We start from the raw sequence: 27,550 nt of genomic DNA, 5'->3' as shown, positions 1-27,550 counted from the left end.
GTGGGAAATTAGTGCCCAGGTGGGGCAATGGCCGTACGCTTTGCCTTGGACCAACAGCAACTCCCCAAGTTAGCCAACAAGGAGTCAGACACAGAGAAAGTCAGAAAGTTCATAACTAGCAGTTCATAACTAGCAGAGGCAAGAGGGTAGCATTCTACACAGCTGGAGACACAAGGGTAGGCTGTGGCCACCAGAGAGTCGAGGACCAGGAGGAATTCCATACAGTTGGAAGTATCCAATCAATACCAGGTCCTCAACATGGAAACTCTGGAAGATATCTTTCAAGATCCAACTAGTCCAAGGGAATGGAGAGCTGTACTGGACACAATTTGTGGATAGCAGCTTGGCCCAACGTGTAAGAAAACCAAGCTTGCCCACAAAGAGACCTCCAATCATCTGAGGAAGACAGACAATCTTTTTGGCGGATTCAGTATTACAAATAATTGAGAGAACATTCTGCAAGGGACAAGCAAACAACAGGACAGTGTGCTGTCTTCCTGACACAAAACACCACTCTGGGACTGCATAGGCTTCTAAGGTTGATGGGAAAGGATCGATTGGAGATGGTTCAGACTGGCACTGATAGGAAAAATAAAATCCCCTCCACAACAGGGGCTTTTCTGTTATTCCCCTCCACAACAGGGAATTTTAGTTATCAAGATTTTACAGGCCAAGCCCTTAGCTGTACCACCCTAACTTCCCTAAAACTTGTTTACACAGATACATTGTCTGAAAAAGTACTAGCTGGAGGCAAGAGGGGCCTTAGGGGAGCCATTGCAACTTTGTGGGTTATATTGTAGCAATAAGTTGCTTGCTTAAAGTAACCGCAAGTGAGGGTCACAGAACATTTAGGCCCACATGACCATCAGACCAGAATAACAGGATGGTTATGACAGAGTGCTGCTGAATTTGTAATAGATAAGCCATATAAGGAAAGTATCAATTGTGTTTTGCTAATGGTTTACAAAATTAGCAATGTAAGTGCCAAATAAGGATGTATCAGATGTATTGCTGAGTGACGCTTTGCGGTTTTAAGCTTTAAAAGCTTAGTAAAATTTGTAAGGGGCAAATCAGCCGACCCTCTGCGTAGGGGATTGCTGTTTCTCCCTGTGTGCACACTTATAATCAATAAAAGAGCCTTGGGCTGTCTGATCTAAAATCAACGGTGTGGTCGATTTTCCACAACAGCATTTACGACACTGGGTCACAAGGTACATTACAGATAGTAGATGACTTCAGGGAACGCAGAAGTGTGCTGAAGAATGTCCAAGCAATCTTCTCTGAGATCCCTCCTATCCCATGAGCTAAGGATGACAGAAGGCAGAAAATTCTAGAAGTGAACCTCTTAGTAGTTATGTGGAGGAGGGTTTTAGTTGTGTGGAGCATTGGTCCATCTTCTGTAAGGAGAAGTGGCTGTATAATTTGGATGGACTCCACCTCTGTAGAAGAGGAACAAATTTCCTCGGGACAGGCTGACTAGAGTGGTAAGGAGGGCATTAAACTGATAACAAAAGTGGGAGGGGTGTAAAAAGAGGGAAGGTATGAGCACATATTTAGCACAAAATTGAGATATTAAGAACAAAATTAATCAAGGAACCAAAGGGTATGAATAAATTCTTGAATTGCCTATACACCAATGTTAGGAACCTAGGCATTTCCTGTTTCTGTGTCACTGATAACTCAGAAAAAAATGATCATGAATGTTTATGGATCAATGTCCTAACAGGTAAAGCACAAGCTGGGGTGTTAGTTGGTGTCTGCTACAAAGTAGCAAATCACACTAGGGAAAAGCATGAACAGCTCCTTAAACACCTTATCTATAATGTGTAAGAAAATAAGCTTTGTGGACATGGAGGACTTCAATTTGAATGACAGGGCTCATGCTTCCAGAAATAAAACATCTTGGAATTTCTTAATATTATAGATGACAATTTCCTAACTCAAAAAATGTTGCATCCAACATAGGGGGCATTCTGTGTTAGATATCATCTTGACAGATGAAGAACTAATCACAGAACTGAAAAGTAATGGTAGCTTAGGTACAAGTTATCATGACTTGATCTCATGTATAATGTGCAAACAAAACGAAGTCCAAACTATGTACTTGGCCAATTTCACAAAGCTGGAAAAAAAAATATGAACCATATCAGCTGGGAGGAAGATTTTAATCAGAAAAATGTGAATGATAATTGGGAATTGTTTAAGAATACTTTACTACATGTGCAGAAAGTCACAATCAAAGAAGAAGGTCATAATGGTTAAAAAAATCAACCTGGTTTAGAGAGGAAGTGAAGGAACCTATACAAAAATGGAATAAAGGGGAAGTTATTAGTAATTAATGTTACCAAAATATCAGGTCTGCCTAGCTGAGAGCCAATTAACAGCCTGACAGGGATAAGGAAAAATGCTTTATTCTGCAGCAAAAGGAGAGCCTGTACCTTGGTACAAAAGACTGTCTTACACAAATTTCACAAACCTTTTATACACATTCAGACAAAGACCCTTGCGTGTTAATACTTGACTGGTAAGTGTAAAATCTTATGCTCCCGTTAGCTGGGTAGTACTGACTGGTTTGGAGCAGGATTTTCCTGCTTTGAGGCAGAGGAAGAGAGATAGTGCAAAAGTTCAGGCTACTGCGTCCATGAGCAGAACTCACCCTCCCCTCCCCCACTGGCTGCTTGTAATCTATTAAGGGGGGTCAGCCAGCTTTCACATTAATATAAATCAGAAGGTATGAATTATAGAATACTGATAAAGGAAGCAAAGGGAAACAAAAGAGAAGTCTATGGCCAGCAGAGTTAAGGACAATAAAAAGGCGTTTCTTACGTATACAAGGAACGAAAAGAATCCTAACAATGGCATTGATCCATTACTACTAGATAGAAATGGTAGAATTACCAATACTAATGCATAAAAGGCAGACGTGTTCAATAAATATTTTTGTTTTGTATTTAGGGAGAAATAGATGTAGTCATATCATACAATAAAACTCTTTCCATTCCACTAGTATCCCGGGAGGATGTTAAAAAGCAGCTATTAAAGCTAGACTTTTTTTAAAATCAGCAGTTTCAGATAACTAGCATCCAAGAGCTTTAAAAATCTGGCTGCAGAGCACGCTGGACATTAATGTTGATTCTCAATAAGTTTTGGAAAACTGGGGAAGTTCCAGAAGACTGGAAGAAAACCAATGTTGTTCCAATATTTAAACAGGATGCCATATAATTATAGGCCTCTCAGTCTGACATCAATCCCAGACAAGATAGTGGAGCAGCTGATATGGGACTCAAATAACAAATTAAATAATAAATACCAATCAACATGAGTTTATGGAAAATAGATCCTGTCAAACTAACTTGATTTTTTATGAGATTATATCAAGTTTGGCTGATAAACATAATAGTGTTGACGTAATATACTTAGACTTCTGTAAGGCATTTGACATGGTACCACAAAACAGACAATTTGATTAAAAAACTAGAATGAAACAAAATTAACAGCACACATTAAATGGATTAAAAACTGACTAACGGATAGGTCTCAAAATGTAATTATAAACAGGGAAACATCACTGAATGGGTATGTTTCTAATGGGGTCCCACAGGGGTCATTTCTTTGCCCTACATTATTTAAAATTTTTATCAATGACCTGTAAGAAAACATAAAATAATCACTGATCAAGTCTGAAGCTGGCACAAAGATTGAGGGACTGATAAATAATGAAGAGGACAGGTCAGATCACAGAAACAGAGCGATCTGGATTGCTTAGTAACCGGAGAGTGAGCAAACAATATACATTTAAGAACAAAGAATGTAGGCCATACGTAGAGGATGGGGGACTATCTTGGGAAACTGACTCTGAAAAAGATTTGGGGGTCGTGTGGATACTCAACAGCTGCCAGTGCAACCTTGTGGTCAAAACATCTAATTCACCGTTGGATGCATAAACAGGGGACTCTTGAGCAGAAGTAGAGAGGTTATTTTACTTCTGGTTTTGGCACTGTTGCAACAGCTGCTGAAATACTGTGTCCAGTTCTAGTGCCCACAATTCAAGGAGAAAGCTGATAAATTGGAGCGGGTTGAGGGAAGAGCCACAAGAATGATCAAAGGATTAAAAAATATGCCACATAGTGATAGACTCAATCTACTTTGCTTAACAAAAATAAGATGCCTTGATCAGAGTTTATAAATATCTACATGAGGGGGAACAAATATTTGATAATATGGTCTTCAGTTTAGCAGACAAAAGTATAATAAGGTCCGTTGGCTGGAAGCTGAAGCTAGATAAATTCAGACCGAAAATAAGATGCAACTTTTTAATAGTGAAGGTAATTAACTATGGGAGCAATTTACTAAGGTTCATGGTGGATTCTCCATCACCAGCAAATTTTAAATCAAGGTCGGATGTTTTTCTAGAAGATACGCTCTAGGAATTATTGTGGGACATTCTATGGCCTCTGTTACACAGGAGGTCAGACTAGATCATCACAATGGTCCCTTCTGACCTTGGAATCTATTCATCTAAATTGGCTAATGTAAATCCAAGAAACGGCTTATTTATCAGTTGTAATTGCCTACATACAGTTTATTTCTTTTGGAAGTCTGATTGCCTGGCTGGCTTAACTCTTTGACCTTATAATGTAAAAAAAGTTGTGAACATTAAAAGCCTCCTACATTTAAAAAGAGGTTTACATGATGAAACAGCTGTCATACTCCAAAGCAGATTGAAGCTCATATGTCACTGGCATCTTTCCACAATTGGCCTTGGAGGCCTAACTAAGAAGACCTCAAAACAACCACATTGACAACCATTAGGAAAACAGTAGAAGAGTGCAGAACTCAGCCATTTTCTACCATTTCTCAGGCGTTCATGTAAAACAACGTTTCAGTTTTGATCTTTGTAGGTTCAAAACTGCCTAAATTTAGCTTTGAATTTTGGGTTCAAACTAAAGCTTGACAAGTCAAAAAACAATTTGTAAATATTCATTTGAATAAAAGCCCTAAACTCACTTCGGGAGTATTTGTGGCCCCTCTTAGTCACTATGCACAAACATTCACACTAGTGAAATTTATTTGCAAGAAGTCTCATCAGAATATGGATTCTCTGGAAGTTTATGTCTTAAAAGGTCATTATGGGCCTTTCTCAGCAAGTCAGGAAACAGAAGCAATAACATGATCTATTGTGAACAATAAATTATAAGCAGAGTAAAAGCTCAGAGCAACAGTTCTGATGAACAATACACAAACAATAATGAAATATGTTCACATAAATCATTTATTGAATGATTTCAAACAACAAAGAAATTTATAAAAAATTGAGGTCTGTTCCTGGATAATTCATAAACAAATAAAGGTACTAAATTCATCAAATAAATTGTCTGCTGTGTGCTCAGCTGTAATTCAAATGAACCCAAAATGCCATAGGCTCTCCCTGAATTAATCCATAAAGCCACTTTCCTGCACTCCTTCAAATGCCTCTTCAAGATATACTGTGATGCCAGTGGTAACTGGCAACTAATAACAGCTAGGTAGACGGACAATAGAAACAACTGATATTAATTAGGGCTATCGATTAATCGCAGTTAACTCACACGATTAACTCAAAAAAAGTTATTGTGATTAAAAAAATCAATCACGATTAATCACAGTTTTAATCACACTGAAAAAATAGAATACCAATTAAAAATGTATTTAATATTTTGGATGTTCTTCTACATTTTCATATATATTGTATTGCGTGTTGTAATTGAAATCAAAGTGTTTATTATTTTATTAAATATTTGCATTGTAAAGTGATACACAAAAGAAATAGCATTTTCAATTCACCTCATACAAGTACTGTAGTCACAACAGTGAAACTTACAAATATAGATTTTTTTTGTTACGTAACTGCAATCAAAAACAAAACAATGTAAAACTTCAGACCCTGCAAGTCCACTCAGTCCTCCTTCTTGTTCAGCCAATCACTAAAACAAACAACTTTCTTTACATTTACAGGAGATAATGCTGCCCTCTTCTTATTTATGATGTCACCAGAAAGTGAGAACAGGCATGTCATAAACAGATAGTCAAGGGTTAATAGAACAGAAGTACTTCATATCTCTTTTGCCTGTAAAGGGTTAACAAGTTCAGTGAGTCTGGCTGTCACTCGACCAGAGGACCAATCAGGGGACAGGATACTTTCAAATCTTGAGGGAGGGAAGTTTGTGTGTGTGCTGTTAGAATTTGGTTTTTGTTCTCTCTGGGTTCTCAGAGGGACCAGACGTGCAACCAGGTTTCTCTCCAATCTCCCCGATACAGGCTCTTATAAGTTCAGAATAGTAAGTACTAGGTGATAAGGCGAGTTAGGCTTATGTTTGTTTTCTTTATTTGCAAATGTGTATTTGGCTGGAAGGAGTTCAAATTTGTATTTTGCTGAAAGGATTTTGATTTGTACTTGTATACTTAGGCTGGGAGGGCATTCCTAGTGTCTATAGCTGAAAGACCCTGTAACATATTCCATCTTAAATTTACAAAGATAATTTTTACTGTTTTTTTTCTTTCTTTAATTAAAAGCTTTTCTTGTTTAAGAACCTTATTGTCTTTTTATTCTGGTGAGATCCCAGGGGACTGGGTCTGGATCCACCAGGGAATTGGTGGGGAGAAAGGAGGAAAGGAGGAGATAAAGGTTAATTTCTCTCTGTGTTAGGATTACTTTCTCTCTCAGGGAGAGTCTGGGAGGGGGAGAGAGAAGGAGAGGGGAAGGTGGATTTTCCTCTCTGTTTTAAGATTCAAGGAGTTTGAATCACAGTGATCTTCCAGGGTAACCCAGGGATGGGAAGTATGGGAGAGGCAACAGGGGGGAAAGGGTTTACTTTCCTTGTGTTAAGATCCAGAGGGACTGGGTCTTGAGGGTCCCCGGGCAAGGTTTTGGGGGGGACCAGAGTGTACCAGGCACTGAAATTCCTGGTTGGTGGCAGCGCTACAAGTACTAAGCTGGTAATTGAGCTTAGAGGAATTCATGCTGGTACCCCATCTTTTGGACACTAAGGTTCAGAGTGGGGAATTATACCATGACAAAGCATTTGCATGGCACTTTTGTAGCTGGTATTGCAAGGTATTTATGTGCCTGATCTGCTAAATGTTCGTATGCTCCTTCATGCTTTGGCCACCATTTCAGAGGACATGCTTCCATACTGATGACACTCGTTAATAAAATAATATGTTAATTAAATTTGTGTAAGTTTAAATTCCTTGGGGTCCCCTGCTCTGTTTTACCCACACTCTGCCATATATTTCATGTTACAGCAGTCTCAGATGATGACCCAGCACATGTTGTTCATTTTAAGAACACTTTCACTGCAGATTTCACAACACACAAAGAAGGTACCAATGTGAGATTTCTAAAGATAGCTACAGCAGTCGACCCAAGGTTTAAGAATCTAAGGTGCCTTCCAAAATCTGAGCAGGACAAGGTGTGGATCATGCTTTCAGAAGTCTTAAAAGAGTAGCAGTCCGATGCAGAAACTACAGAACCTGAACCACCAAAATAGGAAATCAATCTTCTGCTGGTGGCATCTGACTCAGATAATGAAAATGAACAAGTGTCGGTCCACACTGCTTTGGATCATTATTGATCAGAACACGTCATCAGCATGGACGCATGCCCTCTGGAAGGGTGGGTGAAGCATGAAGGGACATATGAATTTTTAGCACATCTAACACAAATATCTTGCCACACCAACTACAACATGAGAATGCCTGTTTTCGCTTTCAGGTGACATTGTGAACAAGAAGTGGGCAGCATTATTTCCTGCAAATGTATTAAAACTTGTTTGTCTGAGAAATTGGCTGAACAAGAAGTAGGACTGGACTTTCAGGCTCTAAAATTTTACATTGATTTATTTTTGAATGCAGTTTTTTTGGTACATAATACTACATTTGTAAGTTCAACTTTCATGATAAAGAGATTGCACTGCAGTACTTATATTAGGTGAATTGAAAAATACTATTTTGAGTTTTTAAGTGCAAATACTTGTAATCAAATATAAATATAAAGTGAGCACTGTATACTTTTTTATTTTGTGTTGTAATTGAAATAAATATATTTGAAAATGTAGAAAACATCCAAAAATATTTAAATAAATGGTCTTCTATTATTGTTTAGCAGTATGATTAATCGTGTGAGTAATCGTGATTAATTTTTTTAATCGCTTGACAGCCCTAATATTAATGTATTTATTTGGCCTATGTACATAATATGTTTATTTTAGTTTCCCTCATTCCTCTTACACCTTTCCTTCTGATTGTCACTCCCACATGTTGCATCTAGCTTTAACGAGGTGGTCCTCAGGATACAGATTATCTTCAACTCCTTTTCACATAATGGGAACTTTATGAAGTTACTATCATATCAGAAACAGGAAAGAACAGTCTCAGTCATGACAGTCGTGAAAATTTTGATGCAAAATAAGCCCAGGTATAGGGTTCAGCTTCTCTCAAAGAGTCCATGATCCCTGTTTCAAGAAAATCTAGGAGTGTTTCTAAAGGTTTCAAGTACTGTCAGAGGTGAAAGCAACTTGAAGGACTTACTGTGCAGTAGAGGTGGCTGGGAGGCCCAGTTCCTTTAAATCACTGCAGGAGCGGTAGCTGCAGCGGGGGCCGGGAGCCCCGGCTGTGATTTAAAGGGCCAGGGGCTCCGCTGCAGTAGCAGTGGCTGGGATCCCCAGGCCCTTTAAATCACCACTGGAGCCCCGGGGCTCCAGCAACGGGTGTCTGTGACAATTTAAAGGGCCCAGGGCTCCAGCTGCTGCAGGGAGCCCTGAGCCCTTTAAATCGCCAGCCTAGGGAAGCTGCCCCTGTTGGTGCAGTCGACGGTATACCAGCTCTTGCCAGTATGCCATACTGGACTGTACCCGCTTACTTTCTCTTCTGGGCACTGATATAAATATTTCACACATTTCAATGAATCTGGTAATTCCAGTATATAGCTTATATTTATTTATAGATGTAAGGAATAAAGAGTGCTTATATGAGAAGTCCTAGGCACCCTAACAATTTATGCAACTGACTAGCGATGATCACACAGCATCATAGAAACAATCAGAGGCAGGAAAAAAATAGTTCTCAGCCAGTCAATAAATGAAAGCAATGGAAAAGCCTTTTGGACCCCAATGATCTCCCTTTCCACGAGCAAACTCTCAATCTTCCTCCAAAGCTTTTTCAAAGAAATGGCTATTGCATCATATTCAAATTTGGGATACATTGGACCACGGTTATGTGGATGAAGCTTTAAAACAGCAAGTAAAACACACAGATATTAGCCAGTATTGGTTAAATAACCAACAGAGAGTGTATATTTATTCCAAGGGTTCACACTGTGTATTTTATGCATGAAAACCAACTGTATAATCTTTGAATACATCCACATTTATAATAAAAGCTTAAGAGAATCTTTAATATGGCCAGACTAAACTGTGTTAAACTAAATTATCATTTTGGATTTCATTTAAAACTTGTTAAGTTGCTATTAATTCTTTGTACTGCAGTAGTATGTAAAGGGCCCACCTGGGAATCAAATCCCATTAGTACTCTGCGGCTTGTATGCACACCAGATTTCTGAAGGCTTCTACAATTCCCAGCCCATAACAGAATGGATTAACAACAAACTTCTAAATAAATCATTCTTACTGCCTTGGTTTCTGTTCCAATATGTGGGCAACTGACATGACAGATTAGAATAGTCCCTTCAGAAATGTAGAATTTCTACTCGAAAATGTCCAGTTTCTGACTTGCCTTAAAAACAGATTATGTAATTACCAGGCTATCCAAAGGAAGGTTTGACCAGCCATTCCATCCAAAGCAGGAGAAAAGGGCCCAAAAGTGCTATGTGAAGAAATGGCTTGTAATCAGGTTTCTTTCCATCTTTCCCAGCCCCAGAATGCCCTGAGCTTTTCAGACTCAGGTCTGAATGACATGTCAAAGCGAAGAGACGTCTATGTCTTCTTCCTGATTAATTCAGATTTGGCCTTTGGAGCCTAATAAGCCCACAGCTGTAGGCCTCCTCTTCTGCCTCCCAAGTTGAGATATAGAGAATTTCAGCTTTAGGTACAAAAACAGGAAGTCTTTAGCCCTTTTCCTGCGAAGGTAGCCTAATCTGCCATTCATGCTATTGAGATGCCTACATATTACAACAGAAGTATGTATTGATAACTATTGAATCAGGAAGACGACCCACAACTCTCAACATAAGAAATATCATACCAGATCAGACCTCTGTTCAATTTAATGAAGGCCGGTACACTGCTTCGGGAAGTGGATGATACCAGATGCTTCAGAGAAATATACATGAAGCCCAGAAGTGCAAAACTATGAAATTCCATAAAGGAAATTTCCTCCTAACCCTTTCAGTTAGTAGCTGGTTTATGAACTGGAGCATTCTTATATCTCTATTTTTTTTAAAAATCCAGTATAACTGTAGATGTTATTCATGGCATATAAAAGTGGTCACCTTTCGATGGTGACCACTTTTTACCACAATCATGACGACTTTGGAGGAATATGGGCAGATGAAGAAAACGGAAGAGGAAACTAGATGCAGCAGAACCAGAAATGCATAATCAGGTCTATTTCTTATGCCCACTTGTGGATGATGGGTTATTTCAGAATACAAAGCTCAGGAAGGGGATGGTTTCCGTGCAGGATATTAGGAGGAAGTGTAAGTTAAATGAACTGGGTCAGCACAGGGTTCCCATTTTGTTATTAGAAGAAAAAATCTGGTTCTTCTGTAGTGTCAGGAGCCAGATCCTCAGTTCCTGTAAATCAGTGTAACTCCACTGAAGTCAATGGAGCTAACTGACTGATACTAGCTGAGGATCAGGCCCCCAGTCATCAAGTCCTTTCTACATCGTCCTGACAGAGAATTGACAAAACTACCATGACTTTGGTGGAGATCCCTGGCATGGATTCTGAGTTCCATTGCCAATGGTAGCAAAACTGAGACCAAGGTTTCAGGAACCAAGGTTTAGCTTTTCCCAGAAGAGGCTCTGGTGCCAAACTCTGAAGAGGAGTAATAAGGGGTGTTGCCGTGCTAGGGTTCACCAACAAGACGGCAACAAAACCAGCCCACAGGTACCAACAGAGGCACCAACACTAACATCTGTTCCTCACTCCTCTCAACATGGATGGGAGCATCAACGGAAGTTGATGCCAACACATTCACAGTCCTCCATGTCAAGGAGACAGACACATAGGTATCAAATGAGCGGATTATAACACTGAAGAGCTGCTGGGCAAGAAACCCTGTGCTCTGCCTCTCCTTCTTTCTCCCCCTCAATAGAGGAGAGAACAGAGGAAAACTGTGTGGTCACTGGATTTTCTCCAGAAACACTAAGCAACGCATGAAGCAGGTGAGAGTTCTGACCCAGAACTGGGGATGTGGGTAGAGCAGCAAGAGAGAGGAACAAAGGAGTTAAGGGTGGGGAAGGAGAGAGAGGAGATGAGGTGTCACCTATGAAGGCATGGAGAAGAAAGGAAAGGAGAGTGCTGAGAGTTGAAAAAAAAATAGTCAAAAAAGGTTGATAAATTGGAGTTCTTAAAGACCCAGTCGTGCAACCAGGGGGCATGTGACCGATACTGAAGGAAATAAGGTGGTGATTAGAAAGGAGAACATATAGAATGAGAGATCCAAGTGGGAGCAGTGCTTAGAAAACACAAGGTCCCAGGAGTCACCATGATGGTTGATACAGGGCTCTAGGTCAAATGAGGCTAGGAAGAGGAAGAGGGAAGCAATAGAATCAGATGGGACATCAGAGTGAAAGCTGAAGTTAGAGGATTTGGTAGGTAAAATGGCAGCTCAGGCTAAAGGGACAAATCTAATGAAGACTTAACAACTGACCTCAAAACCTTGAACAAGCACGAGCCTGAAGTACTTGAACTGGAAGCAATACACCCTCCATGGTATGTACCCACTACCCTAGGCACTGACTCCAGTACTGGAGCTCCCATGTAAAAATAATGGTGGGTGCTGAACACCCACCTGCAGCCTCCCATCAGCTTCTCCCCCACCCCTCAGCACCTCCCACCTGCTGGCAGCCCTGCCAACTGGCACCTCTCCACCCTCTTCCCCCCCAGCGCCTCCCGCCCTCTGCGATCAGCTATTCCACAGCATGCAGGAGACGCTGGCAGAGTGGGGAAGGAGTGAGTGCAGAGCGTGCTTGGGGGAGGGGGCAGCAGGGCCAGCTTTAGGCCTATTCCACCAATTCCCCTGAATCGAGCCCCGCACCTAAGAGGGCCCCGCGCCCAGTGAGAATCCTTTCCCTGGCTAGAGGCACCTTTTTAATTTTTACTCACCTGGCAGCGCTCTGGGTCTTCAGCGGCACTTCGGCGGCGGGTCCTTCAGTGCCGCCAAAGACCTGGAGCGAGTGAAGGAACAGCCGCCAAAGTGCTGCCGAAGACTCGAAGCACTGCCTGGTGAGTACAAGCCGCACATGTTTTTTCTACAATTTTTTTTTAAGTCATCCCTGCTGGGGCCCCACCAAAACTGTTCGAACTGGGCCCTGTACTTCCTAAAGCCAGTTCTGGGGGGCACAATGGGGTGGGAAGAGGTGAGGTAGGTGTGGGGCCTTGGGGGAAGGGGTGGAGTGGGGGCAGGATCTGGGCCTATCATAACCTAGTCCCAGATTTGGACCTTAGCATCCAAAATATGGGGGTTAGCATGAAAACCTCCAAGCTTAGTCACCAGCTTGGACCTGGTAAAGCTGCCACCACCCAAAAAGTTAGAGTGTTTTGGGGCACTCTGGTCCACCCAAACCTTCCCTGGGGACCCCAAGACCCAAATCCCTTGAGTCTCACAACAAAGGGAAATAAACTTTTTCCCTTCCCCCCTCCAGGTGTTCCTGGAGAGATGCACAGAAGCAAGCTTCGTGAATCTAAATAGAGGGATTCCACCCTCCCCGTTTCCAGCCTTGTAAAACAGAAGTACCGAGAGCTAATCTCTCTTCCCCCCTCACCCAGAGGGAATGCAAAGTCAGGCTAATAAATCTAACACACACAGATTTCCCCCTGACTTCTTCCTCCCACCAATTCCCTGGTGAGCACAGACTCAATTCCCTGGAGTTCCCCACTAAAGAAAAACTCCAACAGGTCTTAAAAAGAAAGCTTTATAAGAAGAAAGAAAAATACATAAAAATGGTCTCTCTGTATTAAGGTGACAAATACAGGGTCAATTGCTTAAAAGAAATACGAATAAACAGCCTTATTCAAAAAGAATACAATTCAAAACATTCCAGCAACTATACCATGTAAATACAAAAGAAAACAATAGAAACCTTACTGCCTTACTATATTTGTACTTACAACTTGGAAATAGAAGATTAGAAAGCAGGAAACAGAAATCCTCTCATAGCCAAGAGAGAGTCAGACAGAAGACCAAGAACAAAGGACTCACACACAAACTTCCCTCCACTCAGATCCGAAAAAGTCCCGTTTCCTGATTGGTCCTCTGGTCAGGTGTTTCAGATCACTTCTTTCCAGGTGAAAGAGACGTTAACCCTTAGCTCTCTGTTTATGACAGGGCCACATTAGAAAGTGGGCACCTCAGCACGCTACAGCAAATGCAGAGGACTGTTCATTGACATCCACCTCCCAAAAATAAAATCGGCCAGTTAATTTAAGAACAATTTCTTAAAGTTTAATTTATTGACTGAAGTAAATCCTCAATCCCTTTAAAGAGCTTCATTGAAACAGCTTGCTTCGGCATACATTTGAAAAATTAGACACCTTGCGATTATTATCCTTGAAAGATAATTAACCAATTTAACTTAAATAGATATATAAAAACAAATTACACAGACATGCCAAATTAATGGATTCTTTCCTGCAACTAGGACTGTTTTTGTTGGTTGGTTGTTTCTTCACCTTTTTTAATCAGTAGTACTCTTCATCTATAAGTATCACACTAAACAACATCAGAAGTGACATTTTCATTACTCTGGAAAGGCACGGACATATAGGTTGGGGCCTGAACCCTGCAAAGACTTACTCACATGGTTCATTTTATTATGAGGAGTAATCCCATTGATTTCAATGGAATTACTCAGAGGAGGAAAGTTAAGCACAAGTATAAGTGATTGCAAGATCCAGGCCTCAATGTTCTATTGTAAATATTTCACCTGAAATCATCACTTGCTCTATGCAGATTTTTGCTATCAGAAGACTGGATATAATGCATGATAAAAAAAGTGGAAGTTAAAAATGCTGCAAGATTCATTTATTATGTCAATGGCATTTGCATGTAGAGATCTGAAATTGTGTTGGGGTGGGGAGAGGGCAGATCAGCTGAGAATTTCAAGCAGACCCTTTTCCGGTGCATAATGCTTTATTATAAAAAGCTAGAAGTACCTCATTCTCTGTAATATGATACAGTAATTGCACATTTATCCCTAGATCACCCACAGTACCTTCATTTTACTTCCAAAAGGTGGACCCAATGATCTAATATGTCTTCTTCATCTCTAATGTCTATATCTTATGTTGTTTTCAACTTCATAATACCCTGTTTATTAACTGTACAGTTACTGCATATCAGCACTGTATTTACCAGCACTATTCAATATGGACACATACAAGACTTTCAAAAGGAGTTGTCTTTGGCTCCCCAAGACACCGTACCCCATTTTCTCATACTCCACTTACTGTCTCCATGTTTCTGAAAAAGCACATCTTGAATTCCATCAGCCCAATAATAATTCTTGCTGCACTGAAAATTAAGGAGCTTTTACATAATTTGACTTTGTTCCCAAACCACTGGGGATTTTGTAAAAATACTCAGAAGAATATTTAAGGAGTATGAGTTGATTTTTATTAATAACTATTAAATTATTTTTGTTGCAATTCTTTTCAAATGTTAAAGATATCCACATTTACATCTAAAGGAAATTTTGGACAAATTATGATCCCCTGAAATTCCTAACTCAGCTTCTTTCCCACAGACATATAGAGGCCCAACTAACAAACAAACAGGAAAAAAAATCAGTTTTTCAAGTAAGAACATATTTTTATATCATCCTATAGAGTACTATTTTTTTTCCAAAAGTGTCTATTTGGTCATACCTAAATATTTCATGGATTCATTTCAGTTTCATTGAATTGTTCATGTCAAAAAAGCACAACAGTTCCAAAGAAGTTTAAATGTTTTACTTCAACAGTTTCAGAATGAAAACTTTTTTTAAGTTGCAAAGAATCCTGTGGCACCTTATAGACTAACAGACGTTTTGGAGCATGAGCTTTCGTGGGTGAATACCCACTTCCTCAGATGCATGTAATGGAAATTTCCAGGGGCAGGTATATATATGCTAGCAAGCAAGCTAGCAAGTTTCTTCATGAGGTTGATGGATTTCCACTCCATACAGCTAAATGCAGTGCCTTGCATGGTGTCAAGTATCAGAGGGGTAGCCGTGTTAGTCTGGATCTGTAAAAGCAGCAAAGAATCCTGTGGCACCTTATAGACTAACAGACGTTTTAAAAGTTATTTTGTTTCGAAATTTTCTGCAATTTTTTAAAATGCAAAAACATTTTAAAAATATGCTCAAAATCTAAATGAAACATTTCATTTTGGGTGGAATCAAATACTAAAATTCTATGGCTTGTGTTAAGCAGAATGCCAGGCTAGATTAGCACAATGGTCCCTACTAGCCTTAAATAGATCTATGAAATAGACATCAAGAATCCTCAGAACCACTGAAGTTTCCTGACAACAGTTCTAAATGTCTTTTATTCCCACTCCCACTCTCATTGGGGTGCTTATTCTATTTATTTCAGGTTGGATTTTTCTATACAATAACTGGGTCTCAGGAGCTCAGCGATTGCTACCTTTCAGAGTCAAAGCGCTTCAGCACAATGAAAATGAGTGTGGAAAGTTTATACAGCCACTAGCAATATTGTGGAGTCGCCACTTTAAACATAAAAATAGAATTGCACACATTTGGGGCCTGATACTGCCACCTTGGCTGCAGTGAGTGTAGAGAACATCTCCTAGCAGGCGCTCATGATCTCAAGTAATCAGATCCTAAACAACCATGTATGGTATTATGTTCTGCTCACGACTGCATTATTAGTGTTTTTTATGTCTATGGCCCTCCTCAGCAGTGATGCAGCTTATTACCTTGATGTAGACTTGTGAAGTAGTTTGCTAATTTGGGTGTCATTTTATCAAAACAAAGATGTTTTCTCTCTGTCGGTTAAACAAACCCATCACAAAACACACCGAGTGGTGAAGAAAACCCAGGTCTCAGATTTGGAAAACATAGCAAAATCGATGCAGAGCAGCTGTAAAGGCTGATATTAGTCCAGGAACCTGCTGAGCCAGCTGCCATCTCTAAGCAATTATGACTGCTATAAATTCCTGCTAAGTTTTTCACTCCATACGTTATAGAAAGATGTTAAAGAAAATATATTTTATCAACTCCATAAGGGAATCAAAACAACTTTCAATAAAAGAAACTGACTCCGTTGGTTCTTGCCCTTACCTCCCCTGCATGGCGAGCGGGCTGAAATCCTTCCCAAGGGGAACACAGCAATCCTGCCCTATTGCTCCATTTTGATAGAGTTTTTCTGGCTGTCCCTGAACAGACACCATTCCATGAAACTCTTTTAACAGCCGCAGCTCATTGAAGTTGCTGGCAATTGGTTCAGCGGCCACCTTCCCGTGCAAGTTAGCATGGTGTGGAGAGGATGTGTGAGTCAGCTCCATCTCTAGATTTCTAGAGATTGCGCCATCATCTTTGCTATCCAAGTACATACCTTTCGACTGGTTTTCTACCCTGAAAAGAGAGAAAACAAATCTATTAGGAACATACTGAATACACATTTTATATCTACCCCCATGCACACATACACATGTGTTGATATCCAGGTGTTAAAATGCCATTGGACATACTATATTTATCTTGCACTTTTGACTGGCTTACCTGTAGTCTGCTTGGTAATTCATCTCTACTAGAAATACTTAAACGTTTGAAAACTTTGAGCAGCTTCAAAAACAGCCATCATTTAAAATAAATACATGAAACAGCCTACCAGACATAGCTATCCTTCTCTTTACCCAAATGTGGAATTTCCCCACAAAACATTTTCTCCCAAATTAAAACTGGTTTATTCTAGAGAATGAACTATATTCATTGCCACTGCAGGTTTGAGCTCTGGCATTGTTACCATCAGAATGAGAAACAGGTGCCCGTACAACATCATCAGCAAGGTAGATGTGATACAGCACATACTTCTAGCCGTTTTTTACCTCAGAAACACTTAAGCCCCAGTCCAGTAAGCTATCTGCATGTATCTAGCTTAAATCAGCAGGAATTGTGGACCATTATGAGTGTAAGAGGGTCTCAAGGACAATTAACAACCAGATTTTCATTTCTGATCTGGCTCCTTTGTGTTGCTCATCTGACACAAAGGAGCCAGATTTTAACTGTAACTGGCCAACTAAGAAGTCTCCTAGCAACAGGGAAGCTCTAGAGCCTACTCTTGTTCCAACCACTCCTCCCTTCAGCACAGGAGGCATGTCAGGGACCAGAAAGGAGCTGATTGGAACGATGTTAAACCAATCCTCAACAGACACCACATTGCTGACGTAAGTTAGAGCAGTCCTTGGGCTGACATAGATCAGCCACAGTTCAGGAAGCATTTCCCTGAGGCTCCACCTCGCAACCCCCACTTTGTGCTGAGCGGATCTAGGACAAAGGAGAGAATCCAGCCCTCTCTGGATATGACTTCACCACCGAGTTAACTCAGCTCTTACTCAGGTATTTCCCCAACCCTCCTGCCATACACACACAAAACCTCTCATCTGAGTTTGGTGGTGCTTTCACTCCAGGCTAGCTGGCCTGAGTGGAGCTAGGGGTTAAAGCCCAGTTGCCACTTTCACTCAGGCAGGTAACTTGCCTGCTTTACAGTGAGGACACAGATTAAACTATTCTAGTGCTGATAGTCCTCCTGTACCTTTTCACAATTCCCCCATGTCCCCAGAAGGACAAATCACAATTCACTGGGAAAGAATCATAGAGCAGCTCAGCTTACTGCAACACAAAGAACCAGCAACACACATGGGTGAGCACAACCCCAGTAAGGACACAGCAACTTGCATGTGGCTTTGTAGTGTGGCTCCTCAACACCTGGGCACCAATCACCTTAGTTAACTCTGCAGAGAAAACCCTGCAGCCTTTATAGGCACAATAGAAGTCAATAGTTAGTTCGTGTAAGGACCTACCAAGAGCAAATGATAATGCAACTTGAGAAAATCAAGGGCAATATCACTAGGACCAGATGATATTTATTCAAGCTCGTTGAATAATACCACATTGAACAATACAAAACAAAAGCGATTCCGAAATATTTTTGTGAATATATGTGGCAAATTTGTACTTCTATTATTCATGGGGTCATAGAAATCATCAAGTTCATGAGGATTTGGATTACTGGCAAGTTTATTCAAGAAAACATTTATAGACCCTGAGAAGTACAAGCAGCTATTCATATTGGAATTGTGACACTCATTTTGTCCATTTTTCTTTTGTTATTCAATATTCTGATGTTAAAAGTTTCAGTCCAATCAGAGAACAAAAAGATGACATGTGTCATGCAGAAGGTGACTATCCAATACAGCTCAATAAATAATAGCAAATAGCGAAGACATCATGAACAATTCAGATGCTGAAATTTGTTCACAACAACTGTCTACTCTAGTGAATACTTAAATACCTTTGTAGGAATCAGGATTGGTTTGTGAGAAATACACAGAGGAAAAAGGCTAAATCAATCAGATAATGTATTCACTTGTATTTATTTTAGAGATAAGAACATAAGAAAAGCCGTACTGGGTCAGACCAAAGGTCCATCCAGCCCAGTATCCTGTCTACCGACAGTGGCCAATGCCAGGTGCCCCAGAGGGAGTGAACTTAACAGGCAATGATCAAGTGATCTCTCTCCTGCCATCCATCTCCACCCTCTGACAAACAGAGGCTAGGGACACCGTTCCTTACCCATCCAGGCTAATAGCCATTAATGGACTTAACCTCCATGAATTTATCTAGTTCTCTTTTAAACACTGTTATAGTCCTAGCCTTCACAACCTCCTCAGGCAAGGAGTTCCACAAGTTGACTGTGTGCTGTGTGAAGAAGAACTTCCTTTTATTTGTTTTAAACCTGCTGCCCATTAATTTCATTTGGTGGCCCCTAGTTCTTGTATTATGGGAGTAAGTAAATAACTTTTCCTTACCTACTTTCTCCACATCGCTCATGATTTTATATACCTCTATCATATCCCCCCTTTAGTCTCCTCTTTTCCAAGCTGAAGAGTCCTAGCCTCTTTAATCTCTCCTCATATGGAACCTGTTCCAAACCTCTAATCATTTTAGTTGCCCTTCTCTGAACCTTTTCTAGTGCCAATATATCTTTTTTGAGATGAGGAGACCACATCTGTACGCAGTATTCAAGATGTGGGCATACCATCGATTTATGTAAGGGCAATAATATATTCTCCTTCTTATTCTCTATCCCCAAACGGAAACAGAAGAGTAAAGGAGCAGCACTACAGAAAAATATATTGAAGACTGAAGGCTCTAAATTCAAAACAAACAAGCGAATACATAAAAAGTTAAAGTCATGCCCATTAGAATTCTTTGAAAGATTTACCAAACAAGCTTGGACACCGCAATGACGGGTATGGTGTAAAATCCTGGACAGAAACATGAAATGTGGAATGAAAAGAGACAGTCAACGGATACAGTTTCAAAGAGCTTCACATGAGAGTATTAAGAGAAATAAATAACCCACAAGCTAAGGGCTAAACTCAGATTGTGAGTTAAAAACTAGCTAACAAAGAATATGTAGTAAGAAATGGATGCTTCTCAGAATGGAGGAGTAAGTCTAGTCACATACATGGTTTGGTAACAAGGGTACTGTTTTTCTGGGAATTAATAATTTGGAAGAGAAAAAAACAAGATGATTAAACATTACCTGTGACACTAAACCATTCTAAATCAGCTCCCTGGAGTCTATAAACAGAATGGTCCATAATAATGCTTATCTGAGACACACCTGCTGCAAACTTATATAGCCATGTTATGAGATGTAGTATCTGGTCTTGCCTTCCCGTACCACCAACACCATCAACTGGTTTGGGACAAAATACAGGAGAATTCAGTAGCTTACCAGAACATAGAAAACAATAGAGTGTTACATATATAGTGCTCTATATCTGTGCATATATAAATAGTTTATGGATAACATGACAATATATGGCACTCAAGAATACGCAGCGTAATTTCTGAGTTGTGTAGGACCAATAGAACTTGTTGAGCACTTCAAATGGCTTCCTCCAGCAGCTCTTTTATCAGCACTTAACATGCTATGAGAAGTAAAACAGAGCACTGTGTGAGCTGTTACAGGGCAGGAAAACTGCACCTGTGTTCCCCCCCAAGGGCATCCATTCCAGGCTCCCAGCTCCTCAGCTAGCACCTCTCTTGTGCAGAGACCCTCATCTCTCTCCCTCTTGACCAGGAGCTTTCAAGCCTATACGGTTCCCTACACAGAGATTCCCAGCAAGCCAGGCTGCCTACAAGATTAGTATCTGTGCTTCGCTTTCCCCTGCAGAGGTTGTGAAGAGTGTAATTGCCTGCAGTTATAAGTTCCCAAGCAGCTTTTTATAAGCAAGCACATTTAGTCTTAAAGGTAAAAAAACATTGCTAGTGTAACCCTTCTGCCCCTCTGAATTGGCAGCAACAAGGGCAGGGTTCAGTATCCAGGGGTTCCGTTTCAATAACGCCAAGCATAACCGGCTCGAGCCCCCACCCAGTGACCTGGGACACTTACATACCGCACCCCCGGGCGCCTCTAGGAGGCAATACTTCCCCTCTCGCAAGCACGGAGTCTGAGTGTAGCAAAATCTTTTTAATAAAGGAAGGAAACAATGCGGCATCCCACTGGAGAAACACCACAAACAGGATTATAACACAAACCATAAACAAACAAAAAACCCAACCCCAGGTATGTTTGGCAATGTCCTTTTTCCCCTTAGGGTCTTAAGTCCAATCACCTCAAAGTCCAACAACCCAAAAGTCTCTGGTCAGTGCCACCCTAGAATTCGAGAGTTTATCTGCAGAGTGTTACCCCCCCCAGCCTGGGTGGAAAGGTGGGGGGAAGCCCACACCAGGTGTTAAGGGGCACATTACGTGGGCCACGGCCAACTGCTCTGCCTCTCCATGGAGTTCTGCTGCAGCCTTCACCACAACCAGCTTCACCACACCAGCTGTGCTGCTTCGCCAGCTGTCCCTGCAAACCGCTTCACTTCGCTCACTGTTCCATGGGCTGCTCCAACACGCTGCAAACTGCTCTGCCCTGCCAGCCGCTTAACGATAGGTCTTCAGGCTCCCCCACTAGTTAACACAGCACTCCATGATCTCAGTTCAGCTCTTTCAGTGATTTCAGCTCTTAGCAGGGGAGCCCTGGTGCTGCTGCACCATTGGCCCAACATGAATTCAGCTCAGCAGTCTCTAGATGGACTCCTAATAGAATCAAAAATTAGCTCTACTCTTTAACATTGGAGAGAGGAGGATGTGCAGTTGGTGTTCCAGGCCCTCAAAAGGGGCCCATACCATCAGGTACACACACCAGTCCCCAACCTCTCTCAATTCATGGGGTTTTGGAACCCATGTCCCATGTTTAGCAAGTACCACCCAACTGAGGTTGAGTCATTTCTGTCACAAAGCAGTCCCACAGCTCCCCATTCACACAATCAGGGTGACAAACTTTTTTTCCCTGCCCCAATAACAAAGAAATTGGGGATCCCAGAGCTGTTAAAATCATCATCCCCACGTGCTGTGCGGTTATGCTAAGTGGGGGGTGGGTGCCAATGCAATTCTTGAAATTCTTTCCACGCTCTCTACAGTTCACCACCAGATGTCAGGGTAGCGCTCAGCCTGACTCTGCTTACACAAGAGAAAACATATTAAAACAAGAAAAGAACCCACATGCATGCTAAAAAGCTTACTGGGGTCACTCCAATTCCATCTCAGGCTCTGATAGGTGTCAGTCCTTCAAAACACCCAGCTGGGTTTTCCTCTTGATTACCAATTCATAACTGTTTCAGATTCAGAACCGCAACAGTTCAGTCTCTCTTTTATACAGCTTGTGCCTCTGATCTTGGTCTCATGTAACAGGGGATCAGAAGCCACAGGCCCACTCCTCAGGGGTGTAGCTTCAAAAGGCTGGGTTTTTTACATAATTGAAAGTGGGGAATTGCATTCACCTCGCCCGAGACATTCCCCAGGAAAACCACTTAATGCTTTTTTTTGTTTCAAGAGTCCATTCTTGTCTGGCACATTGTTCGGTATAGTCCTTTGAACCGCCAAGTCTCACATCAGTTACATCTCCCCCTTCTAGAGGCTTCATGCAATCCCGGCCCACAACAATACATAAACCATTCATTTAATACAATGAACCCCAAAGATACTTAACTTTAATTCTATATGGTCTCCCAAGGATATTGCAAGAAATTGCCATGTCAATTACATGAACAGAGCAAGAACAAGGCAGAGAAGAGAAATACAGATTGCCACGTGTGTAGGAAAGTACAGTGTGTCGCAGTTTAACAGATAGTCTTGGTTTCAACTTGGCACGGACATTAGAGAAAAACAGTTTAGTTGCAGAAAGCAATTAAGTGGCTCACTAGTTCTACAAACCGCAGTCTTAGAGGCCTTCTCTTGTCATTCAACACCCCTCACAAAAACAATCAAATCGAAAAAGCATCATCATTTTTAATATTATCATATTCCACTTTGCTATCCTGTTTGTTTCTTCTGCACATTACTGCTACCAGACAAAACACAAACTCATCAAGTCAGAAACAGTATAGATGACACCCCCATGCAGTTTCTTCTCATGTCATATTAATACTAATTCACTAATGCCTTTCTAATGCAGCCTCACTGCTTGTTAAAGCAACTACTCTGTTCTCAGTCAGGAGACTCTCTAAGAATACTGTAGTCACACTGAAACTATACCATAGCCAGTGGCCCTTCATTAAGCAGATCAAATACTTGAGTTTCATGAAGATAACCCTCCATTTCACAGGTTACTGGTTACATTTGTGAAACCTAAATCAAATCTTGATGCAAATTAGGTTTTATTTTATGATTATTAATGGTGAATACAGTAAAACCTTAGTGTTTAACAGTCTGAAAAGCTTTTATATTTTGATCATTAAAATTCACTGTGGAAAGTGTTTAAAAACCACACTTCAGAATCCACACAGTACATAAAAAGCCAGAAGATTGAGTTAAAGAATATTCCATCTTAAACTGATACAGCTGAATGTGGTTTATTGCAACACTTAATTACTAAAGGCCAAATGCTCCCCCTGAATACAGAAAGGCAAAAGAGGGGAACAGACCTGAAAGGAGACAGCAACATTTCTATAGGATGCTCACTCTCTGCACCTTAAACGCCCACCCTGATCCCTAAAGGATAAAAATTTTATTTAGTGTCTTTAATTACTATAACAATATTAGAATAAAAATAATCTACAAGAGATGGAAGAGGCAAGCTAAGCCAGAGTGCTCCAGAACAGTCAGAATAAAAACAAATAGAATTCACTAGTCCTCCCTACAAGGAGAAAAGCAATCAAAAATGAACAAAGCCCACCCTGCACATAAAGGTCACTATAAATGACAACATTCAAGTCTTACCCCAAAATAATAGTAGGCTCAATTAACCAACTCTATAGATAGCCTTTTCTCTTATGGCTTCTTTTATCCTATTCTTTTTGTCTTGGGGTTGGTCTGCATTTAAAAAGTTAAGTTGACATTACTATGTCACCCGGGGCTGACATAGCTATGACAACTTAATCCCCAGTGTAGACGTAGCTATGTTGATGGAAGACTGCTTCCATCAACAAAGCTAATTTCATTCAGGGAAGAGGTGTTCCTACACTGAGAGGAAAAACCTTTCTGTAGGCACTGGCTGCCTCTATGCTACAGGATTAAGCCAGCATAGTCTCTGTAGCATAGACACACTCTTAGTTTCTCATCCAGAATTCATTAGCCAAATAGAAGCCCGCTCAGTTTAGTCTTTCTGGAATCTTTGAGAGCTGGTGATGGAAAAAAGAATGATATCAGAGCTAAAAAGGCGGTGCTACCACCATGATTTGGTGTAAATCTATATAGACTTTGACTGTGAAGAGTATAGTATAATGCTCAAGTTATTATCAGAACTCCTCTCCATCCTACCACAAGTAGCTGAACATCCACTTTTAAGGCTTTGGTAAATTACCAATGCACCATATTCATTTTTTCCCTAAATCTTTTGAGGTTCCAATGAGATCAATTATTTATCTGAGTGGTTTAAATTTGAAAGGGTTTTTTGTATACTGCTTTTTAGTTGTACATAACTGAACTGGGGGAAATTCTCCTGGAAGGGAAGACTTTCTTTCTACATATTCACCTTCAACCTATCCATTCCACACTGTGAGGGTACTGTTCTCAGGTCAACTAGGTTAACTGACCAGAAATACCTAGCACTTATAGGTATGATTTTCCCCTGCAGTGGGAATCCTCCGGTGGCATAGGCTGCTGTAGCAGCTCCTAAACTGGCTGCAGCCAGGGTAAGAAAAGCAGAGCCTACATCCCAGCACCCCTACATCTCAGCAATCTTTGGTTAGAAGACTGGTCCCTGTGCAATTGTTGTTTAGAGCGTCTCTGGGTCTGCTTTAATTTACTCACGGGGCAAGCCAGTGCAGAACCAGCCCCACAATTAGGGGGTGCAAACACCTGCCTTGTGTCCCCTCTCTTTTGCTATGCCCTGAGGTCCTTAGATACAGTTGAAAATCTGTCCCCAGCACCCCAGTTCACTAAATGAGGCTTCTTACTTTACTTATTTACCATGAATAAGGGAAGGTGGCAACATGTCAGCAATGTGTTACATTATCGTTTGTAGACAATGATGTACAGTTTCATTAAATTATGATTTGTGTGTGTATATCAACATTGTAATGTTTCACTGTAACACCACATACATACTGGGTCCACATTATCCTATCGTTGTATGCCAGAAATCTTTGATGCAAGAGAATGCAATAGCTCTCAAGATGATCTTATGTTCTATCAGTTAAGAACAATCTTCTAATTAAAAACTGTTTATGAACTGGGATGATACTTTAGAGAGAAGTCATCCTTCCTTTGGACCTGCTGAGCCCAGACTCAATGGAGGAACTTAAGGAACGTGATGTCTGGGAAAAGGGAAAGCATGCCACAGAGGCACTGTTCCCCCCACTTTCCACAAGTTTGAAGACTTTTCCACTCCAGTTTCCTTCACTCAAGTTAACAAACCAAAGAGGCCCACGTGTGTATGCCATTATCAGTGTAAGTGATTAAGTCAACTGGATATAAAAGTAGGAGCATCTGGCTAGGCAAAGGGTATGGCTACACTTGAAACTTCAAAGCGCTGCCACGGCAGCGCTTTGAAGTGCAAGTGTGGTCGCAGCGCCAGCGCTGGGAGAGAGCTCTCCCAGCGCTGCACGTACTCCACATCCTGATGGGGTTTAGCTTGCAGCGCTGGGAGCCGTGCTTCCAGTGCTGCGGCACTGTTTACACTAGCGCTTTACAGTGCAGTATTTTGCAGCACTCTGGGATTTTTTTTCACACCCCTGAGCGAGAAAGTTGCAGTGCTGTAAAGCGGCAGTGTAACCAAGGCCTTACAGTTTAAGGGAATTCTTGGCTAGGGGAGAAGGGAGGGTTGTTCTGTTGTTTTAACTGATTTAAGAGGAAGGAGAAAGAGACACTGTTTCACCCTAGCAACAGAGGCCTCTCAAGACAATCTGTTACATAGGCAAAATTTCAGCTTGCTGCCCTCTCCCCTGTGCCTTACCTTATTAGAAGTGCCCCCCGCTGCTGCCACCCCCACCCCTGAATCCTGTGCAGCCAGGTTGGAGGCCGAAAAAGCAGCCCCAACAGGATGGGAACAGTCCAACACTGGGGTGCTAGCTCCCAACCTGTAGGACCCCCAGTTAACAGGCAGTAACAATACTCTCCTCAGTCATTTCTGAGGTTCAGTAGCAGTGCTGCCCCAAATTATTATGTCATCAATGTACACTTTCGTATCTGCTGGACCCTTTTGCATTTGGCTCCTTGTATGATGAAATACTTCTGGAGTGGAACATATTCTGAAAGGCAGTCTTAGAAAGCAGTGTATGACAAATGATGTGTTGAAAGTGCAGGCCTTCGAAATCTCAGCGTCCTAGAGGAGCTGCCAAAATCCTGCCAATGCATCTATTTTGCTGAAGAATTTGACTCCTGTCATCTCAGACAATAGTTCACTTCTTGTGGGGAAGTGGACACGTTCTCTTTTTATTAGGGCTGTCAAGTGATTAAAAAAAATTAATCGTGATTAATCACAAGATTAATCACACTGTTAAACAATAATAGAATACCATTTATTTGAACATTTTTGGATGTTTTCTACATTTTCAAATATATTGAATTCAATTACAACACAGAATACAAAGCATACTGTGCTCACTTTCTATTTAGATTACAAGTTTTTGCACTGTAAAAAACAAAATAGTATTTTTCAATTCACCTAATACAAGTACTGTAGTGCAATCTCTTTATCATGAAAGTTGAACTTACATATGTAGAATTATGTATAAAAAACTCCATTCAAAAATAAAACAGTGGAAAACTTTACAGCCTGCAAGCCCACTCAATCCTACTTCTTGTTCAGCCAATCGCTCAGACAAACAAATTTGTTTACATTTGCAGGAGATAACGCTACCCGCTTCTTGTTTACAATGTCACCTGAAAGTGAAAACAGGCATTCTCATGGCAGTGTTGTAGCCAGCATCGCAAGATACTTACTTGTCAGATGCGCTAAAGATTCATATGACCCTTCAGCCTTCAACCACTATTCCAAGGAACATGCGTCCATGCTCATGACAGCTTCTGCTCGATAACAATTCAAAGCAGCGCATACTGATATGTTCATTTTCATTATCTGAGTCAGATGCCACCAGCAGAAGGTTGATTTTCTTTTTTGGTGGTTTGGGCTCTGTAGTTTCTGCATCGGAGTGTTGCTCTTTTAAGACATCTGAAAGCATGGCCCACACGTCATCCCTCTCAGATTTTGGAAGGCACTTTAGATTCTTAAATCTATCTTTAGAAATATCACATTGGTACCTTCAACAATACCAGTGATAGTTTATAAGGTGCCACAGGACTCTTTATTACTATCACTGGTATTGTGTCCTGCTTTTCATTTTCTGTCCCAGACCAATTTAATTTCTTTTAACTTTTACTTTGATGATTTAGCTCCGGTATTCACAGTGATATGATCTGTGTCCTTTCCAGCATCAGATCCATCTCCCAGAGTAACCGCTTGTGGACTTTTTTATTGTTACATCCCAGGACAATCTAGTCTTTAATGAGAAAGTCTTTCAATATTCCATATTCATGGGACTGACTTTTTAGTGTTAAAGCAGCAAAGAGTCCTGTGGCATCTTATAGATTAACAGACACATTGGAGC

General features: G+C 40.9%; 1 protein-coding gene across 1 annotated transcript in view; it reads right to left on the bottom strand.

Moving 5' to 3' along the window:
* Positions 1 to 16,774, bottom strand: part of OCA2 (OCA2 melanosomal transmembrane protein) — a 301,354-nt gene extending 284,580 nt beyond the window's left edge. Inside the window, exon 1 of the mRNA XM_050932081.1 lies at positions 16,503 to 16,774. Within this exon, the coding sequence (XP_050788038.1) occupies positions 16,503 to 16,774 (272 nt within the window). The remainder of the gene's footprint in view (positions 1 to 16,502) is intronic.
* Positions 16,775 to 27,550: the final 10,776 nt, after the last annotated feature.

This window comes from Gopherus flavomarginatus, chromosome 1 (assembly GCF_025201925.1).
Source record: "Gopherus flavomarginatus isolate rGopFla2 chromosome 1, rGopFla2.mat.asm, whole genome shotgun sequence".
In the NCBI taxonomy this organism is placed as follows: Eukaryota; Metazoa; Chordata; order Testudines; family Testudinidae; genus Gopherus; species Gopherus flavomarginatus.
Note: the sequence above shows the minus strand (reverse complement) of the source record. Positions and strands in the feature narration are given on the sequence as shown.